The 14,478-nt window shown below is 31.5% G+C and overlaps 2 protein-coding genes across 17 annotated transcripts; one reads left to right on the plus strand and one right to left on the minus strand.

Moving 5' to 3' along the window:
• Positions 1-5: 5 nt before the first annotated feature.
• LOC127068050 (choline/ethanolamine kinase) lies at positions 6-7,280 on the minus strand. Of its 9 annotated transcripts, XM_051003688.1 has the most exons (8): positions 6,858-7,273; positions 6,697-6,765; positions 4,714-4,826; positions 4,480-4,551; positions 4,072-4,348; positions 3,749-3,995; positions 1,937-2,101; positions 6-1,837 (listed from the first exon to the last, which is right to left on the minus strand). In XM_051003688.1, the coding sequence occupies exons 3-8, from the start codon at positions 4,763-4,765 to the stop codon at positions 1,724-1,726; spliced, it is 927 nt and encodes a 308-aa protein (XP_050859645.1). In that variant the 5' UTR covers positions 4,766-4,826; positions 6,697-6,765; positions 6,858-7,273; the 3' UTR covers positions 6-1,723. The 9 variants fall into 9 exon arrangements, 8 of the variants coding, with proteins under 8 accessions (XP_050859645.1, XP_050859640.1, XP_050859647.1 ...); XM_051003683.1 differs by having other exon boundaries at positions 4,072-4,551; positions 6,858-7,272; XM_051003690.1 differs by lacking the exons at positions 6,697-6,765; positions 6,858-7,273 and adding an exon at positions 5,660-5,923.
• A 141-nt stretch (positions 7,281-7,421) lies between these two features.
• Positions 7,422-13,226, plus strand: LOC127068047 (galactose mutarotase). 8 transcript variants are annotated; one of them, XM_051003672.1, is made up of 5 exons: positions 7,422-7,568; positions 11,829-12,037; positions 12,132-12,499; positions 12,585-13,013; positions 13,084-13,226. In XM_051003672.1, exons 2-5 carry the CDS (start codon positions 11,836-11,838, stop codon positions 13,162-13,164), a joined length of 1,080 nt encoding a protein of 359 aa, XP_050859629.1. In that variant the 5' UTR covers positions 7,422-7,568; positions 11,829-11,835; the 3' UTR covers positions 13,165-13,226. The 8 variants fall into 8 exon arrangements, with proteins under 8 accessions (XP_050859629.1, XP_050859628.1, XP_050859623.1 ...); XM_051003671.1 differs by lacking the exon at positions 7,422-7,568 and adding an exon at positions 7,740-7,865; XM_051003666.1 differs by lacking the exon at positions 7,422-7,568 and adding an exon at positions 7,920-8,680.
• Positions 13,227-14,478: the final 1,252 nt, after the last annotated feature.

Genomic DNA, 14,478 nt, shown 5'->3' on the forward strand with positions numbered 1-14,478 from the left:
AACTGTTATTATAAATGTAATATTATTGACATTGTTTCTTCCCTCGAAACATAGCATACATAGTTATATATATAGTTCGTCGTTTTTTCGTATTAACAACAATCTTTTGTTACAGGCTAAAAATGAGGAGATAAAACGTCGCAACATGTTAGAGAATAAAATGACCGAAATTTTAGAAAATTTAAAAACACGCTTACTGATCGAATAAAATAAAAAATATATAAACATACGATAAAGAATATCTATTCTGCCATTTAATAATGTTCTTCGCATTCACATGTATAGTATCATCAAAAATTGATTTATTTCAAATTATCTTCACTATTAAAAATATAAGCTAAAAACGTTACGTATAGTTTGCCAATGTGCAAAAATATGATTATTTATTTAAGAAATGTTAAAAAAAATATATTTAATCGATATTTCGATAATATAATAAAATGAACATTTTTAAAGAGCATCTTTAAAAATATATATATATCTATCTATCTATCTATCTATCCATCTATATATATATATATATATATACGTGTATATATTTACAATGTAAGATTCAAATATTTGTTCAAGAATCTTCATTATTAGTATACTGTCCCTATATATATGTACAACAAAATGCGAATATTATCATCGTGCAATAAAATATGAAGCAATATACAACACTGGTAGAGAGCAGTAAAGAAATTTACAAATGGACATCATCATCGTCACGATATGAACTATGTTAATGATATAAATATGATAATGATTTTCTTTTAGTATTAATTTAATATAATATAATTAAAATATTCCTAATTATATAGCGAATATCGTTTGTTTGTGCATCATCAAATAGATACTTGTGACTGATCGTAAAATCATCTGTCCAGCTTAATTCTACCAAATTGTCTTTTGCTATAAATGATTTATGGTGGCAATTCTATTTACTTCCCTCCTTTCTCTCTTTCTCTCTCTCTCTCTCTCTCTCTCTCTCTCTCTCTCTCTCTCCATCTACGTGTTTGTATAATCTAACATAACATATCAATTATTAATGTACAGATTAAGAACAGAAATTATTGCTGTTGAATTTTGTCGAAATATTTACAAATTAATAAAATAAGCTACCGTACCAGTTTCTATACTAAGCGTGCAAAATGTGATCTTTTATTTTATTATTTTTTTTTTTTTTGCAAAATAAACGTGAATTCGTGTATAATCTAAGTTTTTTAAGTACAGCGCAATTATTTGCAGGCAAGTTCACTTTCACATTGTAAACAGTTAAGACACATATTTATTAAATTTTAATGATCGTTCTGGTGCGGTGCACATCCTCTCCGCTTTTTGCATATATTCCTTAATTAATCTTTTTTCATATTTTTATTTATAATATCCATTCCTTTTAATTTCGAACAGACAATTTTCCTATTCCTCGCTATACTTTCGAATACCTGTTAATCTTTTCTCAAAAGATTATGAAACGATCGACTTATTTATACTATATCACATCTTTTCACCGTGAATTCTTTCCACTTTTTCATGAAAAATATGTCAAATGGAAAGATTCGTATTTGTATTTTGATAACATTGCCAATGATGGATCCAAAATCTCTTTTATCAGCCATATTTTTTACCGTTACGTTTCCTATATTTATCCATTGCACATACTGATGTTTCAGGCTGATGAAAATTAAATTTCCCTTAAAGGATGGAGAGTTTCACTCGATGATAGTGATTCGTCGTCGTTTCAATCAGTATCCGTTACTTTTTTCCTAATAGCATCATCCAATGTAGGAGGTCCAGATACTAATAATTTTTCTTTCAAACATTGATAATTTTGTAGCCTGCACACCGCATAATCCTATGTATACATAGAATAATATAAGATGAAATATTCAAACTACTTGTTGTAAAGTGCAACTATTAAGAGTTATTTTTTTTAATGATATATTGTATTTACCCAATATCCAAATGGTATTTCAGATAATTTGGCATTGACGATACTCCAGAGGCCCCAAAACAGGTGACTGGCTAACGAAAATACGTTTATTTCCATCATAATACGTTCTTCTTCTGTCTGAGATTCCTTCTGGACTGTTTTCAAGTAACTCTTGATAAAATCGAGCTGTCGGAAGAATATAATGATTAGTATCACGCATAAATACATATTTCCAAAATCAATTTTCATCTTTAATTAATTATTTAACTATCTAATGATAGCAAACAAATTTAACATGTATGCTAACTAGTTGTGTTACAAATTGATATGTACATTATCTAAATTTGATTTTATGTTTGCCTTCAAAAGTTAAACATGCCTCTGTACGACATTTCTCTTTAATAACAAATTTAAATTGAACAAATATCTCTTAACAAAATTATAAAGGTATGTTTAACTGGAAAATAAGATATGGATTTGAAGCTTTTGGTTTTCGTTATATATATAATGTGTGTTTGTGGTGTGTGTGTGTGTGTAGTGCACTTTCTTTTCACTCTAACTTAGTGAAAATATTCTTAGAAGTAATATAGAAGGTATCCCCTCGTTTTACTTTTATATAACTTGTCAATGAAAAATGATGTAAATTTTTTCATTATTATTAGAAGACCCAAAGTCATGTCTTTGCTTCTAAGCACTCTCGTGCGTCTCTTACAACTTTATTATTAAATAAATAATTATTAATTCATACGTATTTGATCTCATGACATTTTCTTTCTTTTTTCTTTCTAAACGATTGATCAGAGAATCATTGAGCCAAAATAAAAGAAAGAACTAAGTAATTTTGAGTGATCGTCACCAAAAAAAAAAGGACACACACAGCTTTCTTTGGTTGCATCGAGAATCTACGCAGATTATGGATCAACTATCGTGAGTGCGTGTAAAAGTACTCTAGGTTCGTAGACGAGCAGATGTGGGAGGGTGTGCTGTCGCCATGGGTAGATGGCACAGGTGGTTCTGGTTCCATAACTTGGACAGTACGAGTCAGGATACGTCGCAGTGGCAAGATTCATATGCCGCCCAATTTATCCCGATAGCGTGCATCGATCCTGTCTCTCCCGTGAATTGCAGTCCTGTGAAACTAATACATACACACGCAACACACGCCAAGATGTCACCCTTCTCGCAAATAGAACAACATAACAAAGGGGTAACGCGTGGTTCTCGCACGGATGTTGTTGTACGTATCTCGTTTATCAAGTATCGAGATCATAATATTATTGGAAGAAAAGGCAATCTTCGCTAATATTACTTTTTCATTAGTACCCTAATATAATAGATAAAGAGAAAGAGAACAATGACAACAATAACAATAACGACAACGACAACAACGACAACAATAACAACAACGACAATAATGATGATGATGATAATAATAATAATAATAATAATAATAATAATAATAATAATAATAATGATAATAATAATAAAAGTAAAACACAGAAAAAAAACAAGAGACGTACTTTAAAACAAGTGCGAGTTTCGTCACGATATCTTAAACATTATGACGTTCGTTCGAAAACATGATGATAATATAATATAATATAATATGATATGATATAATACAACATAATATAATATAGTATAATAATATAATATAATATAATCGATTGCAAAACATTGTTGTGCATTTGTTATATAAGGACGTAGGAGAAAGTGCTCCTAACAATGACAAAAAAAAAGTAAAAGTAGTCAGGGAAAAAAGCTGATGAAAGCCTTACCAATTTTCTTTTTTATCTAATTTTGTGACCCTTCCCCAATATGCCGCTAACTTACCTTCTGCTCTTTGGTTGGTCCAGCCCCTGTTCGTTCATGGAAGAATGGATATTTCGCCGCTGTGTAATCGTACTGCCATTCGATGAAATGATTAGCGATATCAAAACCTCTGTAGTTGTAGGAACAATATTCAAAGTCGATAACAACCAGCTCGGTCTTCCGCGAATTTTGCCGAAGAAGGATATTACCCTCTTGCATATCGTTATGACAAAATACGACTGGATATTTTTCTTTTTTAACAAGGTCTCTAAAATGGAAAGATGAAAGAACATTACGAAACGACTCAAACGTACGTATTTACAAGAATTTCTAAATTCTTATACCTGAACCAATTAATCTCATGCTCGAGATCGATCGATCGCAACACGTAGACGTTCTCGAGTTGACACGAATCGATCTCATCAATATTTTCTAAAATATCTGTCGCCGTGGCGAGCCACTTGGTCATGGTATTCCATAGCCAAGTTGGTTCTTTACTGATCGGTACTTGCATAGTATGTATCTGTCCCATTTTTTCAGCTATCATCAAGCTCAATGTCGGATCGGATAATTCTTTAGTTAACAATGGCCTAGCCGGTATATACTCTTCTATACGGCCACCTGGAAATATACCATGTAATTTTGGGCCAAGCCGCCTCTCTGAAAGTAGCGTGAAGATGACTGATTCGGTGATAAGTCCTTCCAACGCTCTTTCCCCATGCACTTGACCGTACAGTCGTAATAAAACTTGCCGCGGCTCGCCGCGTATTGGAACAGCACCGTCTGGCAACTGAACGTTGTAAAGCCAATTACTGAGACCTCCACTGTAGAGATAGGGGAGAAAAATAAGAGTACATTAAATAATCAATAATTATTTATAACGAACTATTTTAACTTGGTATAGATCGTCTAATATAATTCAGGTTAATAATGTATAACTTTTACGATCTCGAAACGGGTTTTGAAACGATCAAAGATCTACCAACCTGATACGTTTAAGGGTGATGTTTTCGGCTGTAACTCGTTTCCAAACACCATGAAGATAATCTCGACAGATACGAGCAGCTTTTTCCCTCATCTCGAGATTCTTCTCTGACATCTGTACGAGGACAAATCAGAAAGAAATAAATAAGGAAAGACGATAAACAAAAGCCGAAGAAATTTTGTTAATAGATCGTAAAACATTACAAAGAGATTTGTGCAAACGTAACAAACGTTACGTATTTTTACATATATATATATATATGCATGTGTGTGTATATATATGTATGTATATATATATATATATATATATATATATATATATATATATACATACATCATATACAAAAGATACAGACGTGTAAGAAAGAAAAGAAAACAAGAACGAAAGGGTGCTTTACGAATTAATCTAAGGATAATATAAAAATGAGAAGAGAAAGAACGTGTTGCGTGCTATAACCTTAATTATTACTCTTAGCATATCGAACCTGCTGCTTTAAAACAGTAGTTAAAGATATATTCAATTTGTGCGCGTCCTATCAATTGGAAATTTTAAAACGATGCCGCGCTTTTATTACAGGCAGAATATTTTGGAAGTAGGAGAGGAAGAGTCGAAGAGACACGCCTTCGTATCCTGCAAATGATGCAACTCCTCGTCGGCGTTACTCCTAATCGTTTCATCGACGTTAATTCAATGGGTATCGAACACAATGAAGAAGAAGAAAAAGTAGAAGTTGAAGTAGAAGAAGAAGAAGAAGAACAAGCCGACGACGCGATGCACGAAACACTATTATTTGTAATATCTTTATCCATAAATATGATACCGAAGTTTCGTTAATCGTAGACACACACTACAAGTGGAGACAAAGATTCTTTTACACATTTCTATTTTTTTTCTTTCTTTCTTATTTCTTTTTTCTAGACTGCAACACACGACAGAAAGAAGAATACCTTTAGAATTTGAATTTTTTTTTCTTTTTTTAAGAATTATTCATTAATTGTCTTTGCGAGATTATTCTTATCAGAAACATTCTCGTCCAGTCGTTTCTGTATTCTACGAATAACGCATCGAGACATGCGCATCATTCGGATCGATGTTTCATTTCAAGTAGCTGTAGCTATATCTAATCATCACTCCTTTTACGTTGGATACCCTTTACTTTGCGATACGTTTTCTCTAGAAAGTTTTATCGATAGTATCGATATGTACACTTGTTTTTTATTATTTCTAAAAAAAAAAGAAGTTATTTACGTTCTCCTTTCGCTAATTATTCGATCCTGTTTACCGCGATAAAATGTTGCCAATAACATTTTGAAATGCTTAAGAAATGGCGCCAGTTCTTCTAGCACCATCTACCGGAATTGCGACGAACTAAACACAAACTGCGAGGCATAAAAGAAAAAGAAATTTCTTTTATTAAAATTTATAATAACAAAAATACGAAAATATCAATGAAAAATTATTGTGGGGACGAAATTACCGACTCAACTTTTTCTTAATTCATGAATATTCTTCAACGATATTGCTTTCATTCAGACTAGATTTTTTTCAGGTTCGTATCGAAGAATACGATGACATAATTATCCAACACAATCACTTCCAATTATCTTTCAAAAATTGGCTCCGATATTTATCTTCTTGTCGATCTTTAATTTCTCGTACAATAGAAGAAAAAACAGGGAGAGGATAAGAGAGAAAAGAAAAAAATATACAATAAAATTGTAAACAACGAGACAACTTAAATTTCGAAGGCTATTGGTGAGACCTCTGTCACATGTCGAGCGTAGTTACGTCGGAATGTTTTTTGCTTACACAGTATTTTATCACGCAAAAGATTACAAAAGCTACGTGCATTACATATTCGAAATAATGAGATAAGTGATAACATCTACAAGATTTCCGTTCTTTATCGTGCTTATAAATAAACGATAAAATGTAAAAATAAATTTGCAAAAGTATGTCGTATTTTCCATTTTTGTATACGCACCTTATTTTCTATGCCCATTGTTGCTTTGTCCAAGTTGTACGGTATACGATAATGTTTCGACAAGAAAATCTATCGATCGGATGGATTATTGATAAATATCACTTTTTTTCTTTTCAGACTGGCTGTAGAAAGATAGAAAAAAAATCACAAGGAAGACGTACGAGTGTAACGTAGTGGTAGCAGTAGTTAGCAATAATAACAACAGTAATAGTTTATAAACACCGGCTTGGCGATCTAATTCGATACGACGTGTTTTTTTTTCTTTTTCTCTAATTCGCTACTTTACGTACTTTACGTAAAATATGGCGTTAGATTATTCTAGGCCACGATTGCCTAGAACAGAGATGCGACAAAGGATTGATGTATCTGGTTATGGTTTAACGTCGGATGGTAAGAAAAAAAAAAGAACGGTACGAATGAAATAATGGAGGACGCTTTAAGGTACGGAACAAAAAAGAAAAGAAGAGAGAAAGGAGAGTCGTACACTTTCTAAACTGTAAAAGAATATTTACTAGCGTACAAAAAAAAGAAACAGATATTCGTCACGACACGTCTATCGTTCGAACTCGTCGAAACGAAAATGAGACAGTCAACGATTCACGCATGAGAATGAGTTGAAAGTTAGTTTTCAGCCAAGTCTCGAGGACAATGGTAGGAGCTGTGACTGGGGGAAGGGCGGAGTAGGTAATCCTAAACGTAGAGTTGTACGAGCCAGTGTACGTTCATTTGTTAATAGTTAGTGGCAACGTGCCAATGAGAATCGTACGACTACGGTATTAACCAATCAGCTACGAGATAAAGAAAAAATGGCGTTGCTTTTTGTATATTACTTGGAGAGTAAACATCGACTAAATAACGTCAAGGCGATCGTTGTAAGTAAATCATTTCGAGGAAAGGAAATGCATCGATGATAATTCTCGTGTTATTATTACATCATCCAACCGTGAGATTCCACATCTGCACTTGACCTTGCACTCGTAGATTATTCTTCTATCCTGGAATTCGTATCGCGTCAGTGTTGCAAACTGTTAAAACTTATAATCCTCAAAAATAGGTCATTGTTTTCTTCGACTAACGTCGTGTTATGTTTTCTCACAATAAATATCTCTTGAGATTATTATTGTTATTTGATAAAAAATTGTTTCAAGGGAAAAGAATCGAGCAACATGGTAAATAAAATGTACAGATATTGAATGAGTATCGAAGTATTTGCACGGTTGAGAGAATAATTTTTCGTAGAATAGTTTTTGCTAGAAACATGTAACATCTATGAATCATCGTGTATATCGTTGTCTACTTACGTTTCTTGTTATTATGCACCTATCGACCTTCTATTATTTATTCGTCTACTTTAATTGTACTCCTCACAATGACTTATCACAATGACTGGAAAGTGTATCGTATTATCTTTCTGACATAAAGTAGCAACATTCTCTTATTATTAAAATTTAACTGATATTGTATCGAATTGGTAGGGTAACACTCATCGAGTTTTACTGTCGCATTAACAAAGAACGTGCATACTAATCTTTCTCGTATACTTTCCGATTTTATCGTTATCGTCACGCGATATTAGAATGTCTTGTATTTAATTGCTTATATATACAAGATCGAACATTACAGCATGAAAGTATTTTTATCCGTCTACGATAAAAAAAATTCGTAATTAAAAAGAATGAATAATTTATAGTATATATAAATGTATCGAGAAGTATTATATTGTACTATAAAAAATGCATTAGAGAATGAGCTCGGCGATTACGATTAAAACGATAGGAAACCAAAGGAGAGATTTTCCAGAATCTTCTAACGACGGATTTGATTTCTAATTAGTTCAGGTTATGTTGCTCGTTCGGTGCTCACGTTACAAAGTTCACGTTATACGAAGTTACTTATATGTGTATAATACACAACGACGAAAATTAATCTTTCATCTACGTTTTATGAGTTTATTAGGTCGATTTCGTAGAAATGACGACAGACGGTAAAAAGATTTTCTTAAATCTGCATATTTTCGCTTAAAGTGATCGTTATACTCGATGTTATCTTTTCGTTACGTATGTATCTATATACTTATCATACATACATATGTAATATGTAGTTTAAGTACTTGAAGAATGATAGCAAGAAAATTGACGGAGTTAATTTCTTAGGATTGTTTTAAATTGCATAGATCGACGTTTATGCACTTGTGAGCGGCAGACATAGGTATCATTAAATTTCACGTTTTCTTCCTATTTCCTCGATCTTTCCAATTACGAGGAGTTAGGTTAAGTACATTCGCAAAATGCGCATCGGTGAATTCTGCGATGATAGACGTAATTGCATATAATGCAATTTATGATAATAAATAGTCGGAATGTAAGAAACGTTGATATACGCATTATATACTCGAAATATTTCACTTTATCGATTCGAAAAATGAGCTTACTACAAGTGATTCAATAAAACATATGTGACGTCGTATTTCCTAATCACAATAAAAATTCTTCGTAATACATCGTATTTGAACGGCGATAAGAGCAATCTATATCATTAAAATTTTAAGATATCGAGATTTAACAACTTATTTATTATACTAGAAATGTAGACTTTGGAAAGACTTTATATTTCTCTTTTAGATTCAATCATTTTTTCTTTGTTTTTTATCTAAACAATTAATTATAGAAAAAAAAGACAATATTGATAAATCAATTCATAATAATAAATAATTTCATGAGTAATTTCAACGATGGTCTCTTTCTCTCTCTCTCTCTTTTGTTTTTCTTTTTTTTTTATCATTTGATTATTGTTTTGAAAAGTTGTATAAGATTAATGATAAAATGTACCTATCGAGTACGACAATGTGTGTACCTAAAAAAAACTTTTTATCATGAAACTTTTCGGGTCGAGGTATTTGTACAGTTGTTTATATCGATCCGTACTAAAAATATATCAACTTTTTATGAAAACCTTTTTGTTGTAATCTTTTATTTTGATATTATAATTTTTAAATCAAATACATTTTTAGAATAAGAATAAAACAAAAATGGATAAAGTGATATAAAATATATTTTTATACTTTATTTTTTAAATAAAAAGAAAAGAAGCTATGATCAAGAAGGCATTAATACGAAAATTAACGTGTTCTTGTTTCCCACAAATTTCTAATAGTTCCTATCTACGTAGCAACCTTGATTCAATTTAGAAACGAGCGAATAGTATTTTCAGACTTTAGAATCGAGACAGTTTAATTCTGGATATACGTGTTTTTCATTAAGATTTATTCGACAATTGATTAATACCTTTACGACCTTCGTCCAAATGTAATAATTATTAGAAAATATTTGTACATCTCTAATGACCTATTTTAAATGAAGTAAAACATTCGAAATGTTCGACATAACAATTTCAATTGTTTTTAAAAGACAAATTTAAAATGACGAAATGTGTCATTCAAATTTGCCTCCCTTTCTTATTTCATATTTTTATATATTAATTACATAACCTATTAGAACATATTTTTGTTGAAAGAAGGATGTATTCGAAAAAAACGAAGATTGATTTTGGCGATGTTTCGAGAAAAATTCAAAAATAAAGAAAGAGAGAGAAAAGTTTACAATTTTTATTTTACAGATAAAAATAATTAACGCGTTCGACGCAAAAAGTTTCGACGATTAATTTTTAATGACTAATGATGTATCTACTATGACTAATGTGCAAACCAGCCGTACTCGTATAGGTTAAATACTATTACTTTGTTGCGTATATATATGTATGTATCATTAGTGCGACACAATAAACTTGAAACTTGAGTAGTAAAAACTCATCAGTTATTATTTTTTGATAAATTATCAATCGATATACATATGTAAATTAACAAGTGTTATCATTAATTTATCACTTTTGTTTTATTGAAATAACATCGACAATTTTTCATTTGACAGATGTTGTAGTTAATAGCTGAGAAAATTTGTATCTGTTTTACTTTCAGTCTTCGAGTTTACGTTAACCTGTGATGTTCGTGAAGTTATTTTTTAAATAACTAATACGTATTTTCGTTAAAGTTAATAATTCTTTTAATATTCGCGATATATATCCCTTTGTCTGTTAATTGTTCATTATGTCGAAAAAGCAACATATCGTTTTGTTGCTCGTGCAACTAATTGGGTAAAATATTATCAACGATATTATCTAGTTATAGATTTAAATAAGATCGTTTTTATGTTAAAATAAAAAATATAGATAAAATAGAAATGTGTAAAGTCATGTCAACAATAACAAGAATAATTATAACTTATATCGTATTACCATTTATATCAACGTAAAGCGTAAATGCAATGGTAAAGTACTTGCATCTCATATATCGACTGACAGAGTCATCTAGTGATCAGATATAACAGTACATAAATATTTTTAAAAAACGCAGTACAATTTTTTTATATATTATAATTTAATAATTAACGTAATATACGTGTGTGTATATGTACATATACATATACATATACATATACAAATACACGCATACATACATATGTATATAATTAATTTAATTCGTTGAAATTATATAAAAAATAATCTTTTTGTACGAATAGATGTCACTAGTTATACGGAAGAAATGTTCAATTAATCTTAAAAAGATATTTACGTTTAATTCCTTATCATACATTTCATTTAATATAGTCGTTTAAAATTATCGCGGAGGATTTAGTAAGTACAGTGATTTTATGCAGAGCAGATTAAAAATGAATACATAGACTTCATTTAGATCTGTTAAATAGAATTAAAGTGAAAGAAGAAATATTTACATATCGAAGTTTAAAGTCGACGTATGTATGTGTGTCGAATGCTACTTAACTCTCCTATCTTTGCAATTAATTTTCAAGTCGAGGCTTGTACTTTCTGTTATCGTATCACGTTCAATAATATTTGACGGAATACTTTTGATTCGCATGATAGATGGATAAGATATCATATTCTAATTTGCAATAACATGATATCCTATCGCAAATATCGATAATCATAGTGTTTCGAATTGTTTTTCCCCCCTTTTTTTTTAGTTCTCTAAAAAAGAATCGTCATATGTGTATGTAGATGTATCTACGATAACAGACTTATTTTTTAATTAATTCATTAATCCATTTTCCGTATAGATTAGGTATGACCGAATGTAAATCAAGTTTAATAACGGCCCAGAATTGGGGATCGATTAATGGACGAGTCATAGAACAATATACGTTAAAAAATGAAGCTGGTCAAGAAGTGGATATCATCACGTACGGTGCAACGATAACTAATATTAGAATACCAGATAAACATGGCAATGTAGACGACATACTTCTTGGCTTCGACAATATCTCTGGTATGCATCATTTATCTTTTTGTTTCTTTCATTTTTTTATCTTTCTTAAATTTTCTTCAGATAATTAAGAATCGTATTTATTTATTTTCCATAGGTTATCTATCTTCCGATAATCCGTATTTCGGTGCAACAGTTGGTCGAGTCGCAAATCGTATCGCGAAGGGACGTTTCGTTATAGATGGTAAAAAATATCAAGTATCACGAAATATCGGCGAGAATAGTCTTCATGGAGGTACGAAAGGTTGGAGTTTCAAAGTATGGAATGCTACGATCGAGAATGGTTCTGTCGTGATGACCTTGTTAAGCGAGGACGGAGACGAAGGTTTCCCTGGCGCCGTAATCGCATCAGCAACGTTTAGATTATCGAACGATGGAGAATTGTGCATTGAAATGAAAACTTTTACTAGTAAACCTACTCCCATCAATTTAACTAATCATGCGTATTTCAATCTCGCCGGTCATGTACGTGATTATTAGATGATTAGATTAATTAGACGAACGATCGGGATTTTAGAACAGAATGTCGAATAAATGAATTGTCTTTTAGGGAACTAATGCAGAAGAATTGTACAAGCATCGAATCGTTCTCAATGCTGATCGTTGGACCGTTACGGATTCAGACAGTATTCCTACTGGAGAGATCAGGTCTGTTAAGGACAGCATTATGGATCTTAGAAAACCGACGGTACTTGGTGATGTCATCGATAAAGTACCTGGCGGCGGATATGATTACAATTTTTGTTTACCCGACAAAAGCAGTAAAGTCAATGAAAATCGATTCGTTGCGGAAGTCGAACACGTAGGTTCAGGTAGATATATGACGGTCCACTCGAATCAACCAGGTGTCCAATTGTATACAGCTAATTTTCTACCTGCTACTAATACCACTGGTATACTTGGCAAAGATGGAAAACATTATTTCCGACACGGTGCTCTTTGTTTGGAAACACAAAACTATCCTGACGCTGTTAATCACGTGAGTCATTGTTTTATACGAATGTATAATTAATACAATTTAGGTTTTATTAAATATGATTCTCTTCCAGGCAAACTTTCCAAATAGTATTCTGAGACCAGGACAATTATATCTGCATACTGTCTGCTACAAGTTCGGAGTTAAGAAGTAAAAGAATTTTAATTATCTATGAGAAGTAAATAGAAGGTATAAATAAATAATATCAATACTGCATTTTGAATCATTTCTATCTTTATGCGCTGCGTTAATTTTGTTAGATGGCGTTGTAAGTTGGTAAGTAGAGATGATACTTATCATCGGAGAAGTTGTATTTCAAAGTTAGTTTAAACGTTTCGCGTTAGGCGGTGCTAAATGTTTGATGTTACAGGGATTTTTATCGGAATAATTACTGAATTATTTCTTTTTATCTACGCGTCTGTCTATGAATATAATTATTAATAATTTATCCATAATGTTTATAGGATTCACGTGATAGCAGGTATCGATTATGTGTAGATCTTGAAAGATGATTTTGCAAAAAGAAATCTATTTCTCCTCTTATATTCAAAACTTATAATTATACATTTTATTTACCAAAATTTACTTTCTGTATCTTCACAATTTCGTATGTTTTCCTAGGTGTTCTAATTAACATTTAGGAATGTTCAAAATTCATTAACGATAACGCAATCGTTATTGCGCAAGACGTATCGTCTCTTACAAATATTTTAACAAGAGAGAGAGAGAGAGAGAGAGAGAGAGAGAGAGAAAGAGAGACAGAGAAAGGAAGAGAGAGAGAGAGAGAGAGAGAGAGAGAGAGGAAGGAAGGGGGAGAGAGAGGGAGAGAGAAATATCATAAAGCGAGTATCGATTGACATAGCAAAATAAAGTGTATCAAATCGTGAAAATAAATATAATACTTAGAGATATGAAAAAAAAGGTATCGCAAAAATGAAGGTTTGCTTTGGACTCGTTGGAATAATTCGTCTAACTGAGACATCGTTGCAATTAAAGTATTGCACTACTAGGTTATGTTTGAGATTCTTTATAAAAATATTTTTAGATTACCATGAAAATCTTTGCAACGATTGTAAATGGAAATTTTTTCGACGAAAATATTTATTATACGCAAATGCGAATACAGCGAAGATAAAACGTTTTATATTATCGATCGCTAATAGAACCGACAGAGTCCAAAGAAATCCATTAAACGTCATGTAGTCGTCTAATTGTAAGCTTCATACGAGTACCTAGTTTTTTAAGAAAGTAGAAATACTTATTAAAAATATCTAATAACGCAACGTTGTTTCTTCGAAATAAATAACATGTTCGCACTTAGAGCAAGAAAACTTTAGAGATCCGTGCAAATTTGTTTGACGAATATCGTACGTAGATTTCAAATGATTCTAAAGCGAAAAAGCATTTTGTCGAGTATCGGATAGACGTATCATCAAGCAAATGGACAATTTATTGTTGTCAATACGCA

This window comes from Vespula vulgaris, chromosome 12 (assembly GCF_905475345.1).
Source record: "Vespula vulgaris chromosome 12, iyVesVulg1.1, whole genome shotgun sequence".
Taxonomy (NCBI): Eukaryota; Metazoa; Arthropoda; class Insecta; order Hymenoptera; family Vespidae; genus Vespula; species Vespula vulgaris.

What these genes read in the sequence shown, in the direction of transcription:
- LOC127068050 (XM_051003683.1), bottom strand. An exon ending in GACCAACCAAAGAGCAGAAG is followed by an intron (nt 2,102 to 3,748) that starts GTAAGTTAGCGG and finishes TTCTTCCGACAG; the next exon opens with CTCGATTTTATCAAGAGTTA. An exon ending in AAATACCATTTGGATATTGG is followed by an intron (nt 1,838 to 1,936) that starts GTAAATACAATA and finishes ATGTATACATAG; the next exon opens with GATTATGCGGTGTGCAGGCT.
- LOC127068047 (XM_051003666.1), top strand. Translation starts at nt 8,538, where the DNA reads ATGTTGCTCGTTCGGTGCTCACGTTACAAAGTTCACGTTATACGAAGT. An exon ending in CGTAGAAATGACGACAGACG is followed by an intron (nt 8,681 to 11,828) that starts GTAAAAAGATTT and finishes TTTTCCGTATAG; the next exon opens with ATTAGGTATGACCGAATGTA. An exon ending in ATCCTGACGCTGTTAATCAC is followed by an intron (nt 13,014 to 13,083) that starts GTGAGTCATTGT and finishes ATTCTCTTCCAG; the next exon opens with GCAAACTTTCCAAATAGTAT.